General features: G+C 41.2%; 1 protein-coding gene across 3 annotated transcripts in view; it reads right to left on the bottom strand.

Moving 5' to 3' along the window:
• Positions 1-2,113: 2,113 nt before the first annotated feature.
• The window catches only part of mpp7a (MAGUK p55 scaffold protein 7a), a 151,082-nt gene continuing 146,030 nt past the window's right edge, over positions 2,114-7,165 (bottom strand). For all 3 annotated transcript variants that reach the window (XM_046062724.1, XM_046062732.1, XM_046062740.1), the window contains one exon: positions 2,114-2,385. In XM_046062724.1, the coding sequence (XP_045918680.1) occupies positions 2,206-2,385 (180 nt within the window). In that variant the 3' untranslated portion in view covers positions 2,114-2,205. The remainder of the gene's footprint in view (positions 2,386-7,165) is intronic.

Below are 7,165 nucleotides of genomic sequence, written 5' to 3'. Positions count from 1 at the left end.
TTCTTTAATATAAAATGTAGCAGTTATCAAGAATAATGTAAATTCATACACCTTGCTTTGTAAACAGCATTTCATTTACAGCAAGAAATTAAAAACATTCTCTGGAGACTGTACAAATCTGATCAATAAAATAGATGACAGAGGGGTAGCATATGTAGCTGTGAACAAGTAAAATAAAAAAAGGGAAATTCATCTGATACTAAATTGAATACAAATCTAGTGGAGAAGTTAAGGATGAGGGATGTCCCATTTAAATGTGTGTTATCATTACTCAAAAGCATAAACACCCTTATTACCCTTTCTAAAAATGGAAAGAAATATATATAATATATAAATATCATAGTAGGTGGAAAAGGTCAAAATAAAGGAACGAAGAAATGTATGCAACCTAAATTGGACATGCAGTTAGTGTATGATAAACAAAATCTAGGAGGAGTTGTATAGTAAGGTTGGCCAAAGTATAAAAAAAAAGTTTCGGGAATAGTTTGAGATTGTGGAAAATATTATTGGCTTTCTTGCCAAGAGTTAAATGAGAAGAGTGATACCACTCTCATGACTACACGTTAGAGCCAGAAGGAATTAGCTTAGCTTAGCATACAGACTGGAACCAGGGGAAAAAAACTGTCTCTGTCACTAAAGTTAAAGAAATACGTGTAACAGCAACTTTAAAGCTTACAAATGAACAAATATCTTGTTCATAAACAGAAACAACATGTTCATAAAGCCACAACTATAGAGGTGCCAGTAGGCATCTTTTTGGACAGAGCCAGGCTAGCCATTTCCCTGTTTCCAGTCTTTATGCTAGGCTAAGCTAATTGCCCCTTAGCTGTAGCCATATATATCGACATGAAAGTTGTGTCGATCCTTTTAACTCACTCTCGGTAAGAAAACAAATCAGAGGGCAGACTAGTGTAAATATTGCTCTTCATCTGATTTTTACTTTCATTAGCAACAAAGAACCAAGGATCTACCACGGCTGTAACATTGTCATTGATAATACAGCCAGGATTACTGAGCAGCTGCTGTACTGAGTAAAAATTAGTACATTAGACTGGGAATGAGAGACTCGAATTAGCAATAAACTCCTAATGTTCATAAAGTCAGGAGCGGCGACTTAGCATTTCTCTGAGTTAAAATCCTAAGTGTGCTGTGGACCCTCTAGGCATTTTTATGTGAATAAATGTGTTCAGTTCTGGGACTTTAAATAGCAAAGCTGTTATGCTGGGCACCTTCATATGAGGGTTGGCTTTTCAAAATGCTCCTAAATGGAATATCTCACAACTAAATAAAATGGCTCTCTATGTGCTTTGTATGGGGAAAACTAGACTTGGGTGATGAAATCAAAACACTTGACTGAAAGAAGAGATGCCTCTAGATTAAAAAAAAAAAAAAAACTGTCAGAGAGGTGGCTACAGCTGAGATAAGGTTGCTCTAAAAATCAAGATATGTATACAAAAGGTATGCAAAAAAACACAACTGGAGGATATTAGAAAATATATTAATTTCTCTTAAATAAAATTACACTTACTGCCCTTTCTTCAGAGTGTACCTGACAATGTTTTGTTTGGAGTAACAGTCATGAAAGCATGATTGAAGCACAGGAATATAGTAAGACAGAAGGCAAATGTGTTTTCTTTTCTCCCCTTTTTCCCCTCAGATGTGTTCTTTAACAGACATATGCATGTAAGCTGTCCCCCAAGAAGAAATATGTCAGTCCCTTTGGTTTCTAATGGTCTAATGTTATAAACACACTAAAGATGGAGTCCTTGTTGGCGCGGTTGCTGAGGTGCTGGCAGGGCTGCTGGCGCTGTGATGGTCCAGGCTCGTTCCACATTCTGGTTTGGACTGAAGAGCTCCAACTCGTGGCCATGGTTGTGTGACCCAGACTGAAACACAGATCAATGTCCAAGGCTCATATTCTAGACAGACGCCCTTAACCTCAACCCTGTCAGATCTGTTCAGACCTGGAGATCCACATCCAGACCACAGCTGAGGTCTAAATCCAACCTGATCCCAGGCAAAAGCTTATTTTTAGCTCAGTGCAGCCCAGGTATGGCAACACTGCCGTCTGATGCTGCCTTGTTTTATTCCTGTTACCCCCCCCGCCCGCCCCCCAACACCAGCCACAGCAGACATAGAAAGATAAAATCCTGCATATTTTTGTCAAAGCCCTTCCCTTTTCTACTTTTACAGTCTGTGTGGATCTCAGGAGTGAGTCCAGCTGACTGGAACCCAGTGAGTCTCCGTCTCCACTTTCTTAAGTGCCAACCGCAGCTCGCTGAATGCTGTAGAGAGATCATCGTTGACTATGACCTTATCAAACAGATGGCCATATTGAGTCTCCATCGTTTGGGCAGTTTTCACCATCTCCTGAAAGTCCTCCTCCTGCAGTGCATGAGAGAACAGAGAGGAGAAAAGAAGCAGAGATATATGCTCAAACCAAAGGCCAAACAGTTCATTTCAGGCTGCCTATCTGCTGCACGGAGAAAACACTGGCCACAGTAAACAAGAAGGAAGATAAATTCACATACTGTTAACACAAATTACATGGCCTTGAACACGCAAATAAACACAAAGTGGCCCGTATGGAGCCCGTTATAACCTCACAGAGACATGGTACCCACACATGAACCCTGGCACAGACCATGCACTAAAACCTCTCCATAAGACAACCTGACCTCAAGGAATTTTCATAATTTCCTCCATCGAATACACACGGTTATCCAATTCACAAAGAAAATAAAATATCCTCAAAATAAGCGAAGGACAAAACAGAACCATCATTTCCAAAACACAGACATGTAAAACATATATTATTGGCAGTCTGGATTTTATATGTGCCATGGAGAAATGACAGCTTGTGGTGACACTGGTCCACTGTGAGAAGTGGGAGCTCAGACCGTGTGAACCTGCTGCACCCTGCATTGGCAGTGTAGGCCAGCAGAGATACAACAGATGATCTCATGGTAACAAAACAAATAATCTATATCTAACATGGAAAATATGTTGCTGTGGTCAACAAAAAAATTACACTTAGAAATGACAAATTATTATTATCTTGGATGACAAAGGCCACAAAGAAAGGGATGATGAGGCTTCAGAAACTACAGTAGCTAACCTGACTTACTATCATTTGACTCTCTGAAAATTGTATTTAAATGTCGTTTTTATATTTTGCTTTCATGTTTTATGTAAAGCGCTTGAATTCCCTTGATTCCCTAAATATGCTTGGATTATTTAGGCAGGGTCTGTAACATAGACTTGGTGTGTTTTTGTGGTAACTGACTGAGCCCACACAAGCAACGCGAATTGGGCTTTAGAGGGCTTAGGGGCAATGGCTGTTAAATTAGGTTATACTTTACTAATTAAGTGGGTGAAGTGATGAGCTAGTACACAACATATTACGAGCTAGGGTTAGCTTTGATGACTAAATCTATTTGTTGTGCAGTGGCAGTGAGACATCCATTTAAAAGAGGATGTGTGCCTTATCAGCATAAGAAGAGGGAGCTTCATAAAATTGTTGCATACTGACATGGAGGCTTCCAGGTGGATGAGAAGTTTTCCAAGTAAATGTGCAAATCAGTTGTCCAGTGTAAAGAATAAAACCACATGCTAACTGTCAGAATGAGCCAAATGACATATTTTTAATCAGGTTGGAGGTAAATATTGCCTATCTGTGGTTCCTGTATTCACAGATAGAGTATTCTGAAAGACCCCACGTATCTCTCCGCGGTGGTCCCCCTGGGGCTTTCTGGTTTCAGCTGTGTGGGCTCTGGCTGATCCTGACCTCAGAGCACCAGCAGGGCTAAAGTGGCTGCACTGATTTAGCCTTATGTTTTTACTTGGAACACTCAACTTTAGATTTCTGAACAGATATGGTTTTATAGTGAACCCCTTTGCCAAACACACAATTATAAATACACACAGATGCACATTTATGCACAGAAACTCAAATAAACATGCACACACACACACATACACAGGCAGGATGAAGAGTGTGTGCATACAGTGTGTACGCACATAAACACGGCCTCGTTAAAGTTTAAAACTCCTAAACGGCTCAATTTTTAGAGACGCTCCTTCTAGCCAGGACTTACTTCAGAATGTTTCTGGTGGTTTTCCGCTTCATAATGGATTCGCTGCGCAGCTAAATATAAACACTCACTCGCTGTGACACTCAGTAAAAGCCCTGTCTGCTTCTTTTTTTTTTGCCGTGTATCTACCTTACAAAAATCGAGCCACGCTTTCTCAGTCCCTATTGTCTTTTGTGAGGAAGATGTGATGATTTTATCTGCCTGTGTGTTAGAAAATGACAGGGAGAGGACGGGCTGCGATGAAAAGACGGTGCAGAGAGGGCAGATGGTTTGTTGGCTTGTGGAGAAAAGTGGGACTATATTCTCTATCATCTGGACCAAAGCCTGCCGCAGGACTTCCACTGTTGGACCAGGACCTACAGATGACCACTGTCTGCCAGGAAGACAACTCCTCTGACCTGTCCTGGCTAACTAAATGAACCTCGGAGACGGAGTGCTATTTTGTATCTATGATGTTTCCATGTCCACCAGCAAGTCTCTGTGTCTGCCTCTAGTAAGACCATTCCAGGTAAAGGAACATTAATCACAACAGGAAGCGGCTTAAGGGACAGCGACCTGGGTGGAGAGATGGAAAGAGAATCAAGAAACAGAGTAAGAAAATAATAAGATAGATGTAGGATGAAATAAAAGGGGCAGAGAGATGAATATAATGAAAGTAAAAGAGGCAAATGGAAAGCTGAGTGGATATTCTTGGCATCCAGTGATCCGTGCTCGATCGCTCTCCTCAGAGGGCAGTTTGAGCTGATGCCACTTCTGGAGGGCCAGACTCGGGAAGAAAAGCACCGGGGACTCATTTATCTCCACTGCCATTAGATTGCTTAATTTCCACATGAAGTGATGTAGCGTCTTGTGCCTGTTTAAGCACTTTTTTCTAGCACAGATAAATGGTGTTCACTGCACAACATGAGGCTATCGACTCTCAGGTTGGTTTTACCACTGGTGTGTCTCTGTTACACATTTTATTCGAAGTGATGTTTTTATGGCTTGTATTTTTATTGTTTTCTTAATTATATTTATTATATGTGTGATTTTACTGTGTCCGATATACTGCAGATTCTGTCCAAAAAGGAATGTTCCCCTTATGTAGACTATAAATCTTTGTTTATGTGTCAGCCTCAGGTATCTTCTTATCCCCCCAATAAAACACACCTGTCCTCTCTATATTTAAATAAGCATTAAAAAAACAAACAGATCTTCACAAATCAGTTGTAAATGATTGTGGTATATCACATAATGTGCCATTTTCTGGACTTACCACATTACAACCTCAATTATGCATTATGTCATCCTGTTTTTGCTTGTTTCAACTTCATCCTTCGGCTCCTTTTTTGAAAACTTTGAATCGTCTCCAGCTAAAACAATGAGGCTAAAGGCAGAGCGCTCTGCTGAAACAATGAGACGACTGTTCTTGAGCCTTTATCATTAAAGCAGACCTGTCTTTCTGACAGAAATACAGCTGGCGGTGAATAGAATATGTCTGAGACGACTCACCCGACAACAGCTTCTCTTTCAGTGCCATTAATAGCAAATCTGAGGTGGCTTATGTGCTGTCACTGTTCGTGAACATTTACACAGAACCTGGTTTGTTACCTGGCTAAAATATGCCTCCTTGTCAAACAGTTTTATAGAGGTGTATTTGTATTACTTGAGAGAGTAGCAGAAGCTAATAAAGGGGCCGTGAGTAATAGAAGCAACAGCATGGATTGTTCACAATACTCCTGTTTCTGACAACTAAAGCTCATTGTTCTCTGCACCCCTGCTGGGAAACGAGGAGCAGACGGAGGCAAAATTTTATTTCACAGTGTGACTAATGCAAGCTGACTTGTCTGTATGGGGTTTTTAAAAGTTTGACAGTGAAGTAAAACATCTACGAGATGTTCTGAGTCTGAGCCGACCTTCAGCTGTGACCTAGCTGCGTGCTGTACTGTATGTATGATGGCACCTACAGGTGTGTTTGACTGAACACAGCCAACATGCGAAGCCGGTGGATGACTCTTGGGAAAGAACTGCGCCGTTAGCCCGATCATACTGACTCGCTAATACAACTATAGATCAAAACAGGACATCAGCTTCTCAGTGTAAGAATAAGATTCTGTGCACTAACTTGCGATTCTATATTCTTTCAACCTGATAAGATTTAGCATTTAAGGTGGGTAAGCTTAAATCTTATTTCATGAGACCTGGTGTATTTGTGTTTGTAAAGTATTATGAATGTGGTTTTAACCAGCATTTTGGCCTAGGGGTGGGGGTTGAAGGCCAGTGGAGGGGAAAGTAAGCGGGAGGTGTGGAATATGTAAAATTTTAGTAGTCTGTATTATTTGCACATGTTTTCAATCAAGAAAAATATAAAACATTCATGAAACTCCAGCAGACGCCTGTTCACACCCCATCACCTCCTCCACTCTTCCCTTTCTTCACTCATCCTTAAGATGCTAGTTTGCGGTCAGCCAGTCTCCATGTCTTTGAAAGCATTGTCTCTTTCTCAGCTTCCCTCTCTCTTTATGTTTCCTAACTCCTGGTGTGCCATCAGGCTGTCGCGGATGTGTGCTGACCAGGATCTTGGCCTTACCGCAGCCTGAGGTGAGCGAGACATGCGAAGCAAGCGCCCGGGCTCGGTGGGGCTGGGAAAACCATCATCCACTCCCACCCCTCCACCCGGCAACTTCACAGCAGCGCCAAACGCCAGCTAATTGGTTTCATCTGTGTCCCCGTCGGGCTTGGATAAAGGTGTGTAAAGGATGACCTCATCAGTCACATACTGTGCACACAGGGTCCAGATAGTGTTTCTGTTATTTCTTCTGCTGCTAATCTGTCAGCTGTAAAGCCATGTGTTGGTACAGTATAACACCATCACATCGTTGGACTGTGTGTTCCCCAGCTACATCCTTCATATCCTCATTTTTTCCCCAATATACATGTCAGCATCTTATACAGTCATTGCATGATCCCAGTTTTTGACCATAAAACTTAATGAATAAATATTTTTCACTGTTTGACTATGTTTGGACACTGCTGTTGTGAATTTGTTCCGTCCTGTATGTTTAATATTTCCCTTTATCTGTCCTTAATGT

The sequence above is a fragment of the Micropterus dolomieu genome, linkage group LG01, assembly GCF_021292245.1.
Source record: "Micropterus dolomieu isolate WLL.071019.BEF.003 ecotype Adirondacks linkage group LG01, ASM2129224v1, whole genome shotgun sequence".
NCBI lineage: Eukaryota > Metazoa > Chordata > Actinopteri > Centrarchiformes > Centrarchidae > Micropterus > Micropterus dolomieu.
The sequence above is the reverse complement of the archived record's forward strand: the minus strand, read 5'-3'. Positions and strand labels throughout refer to the sequence as shown.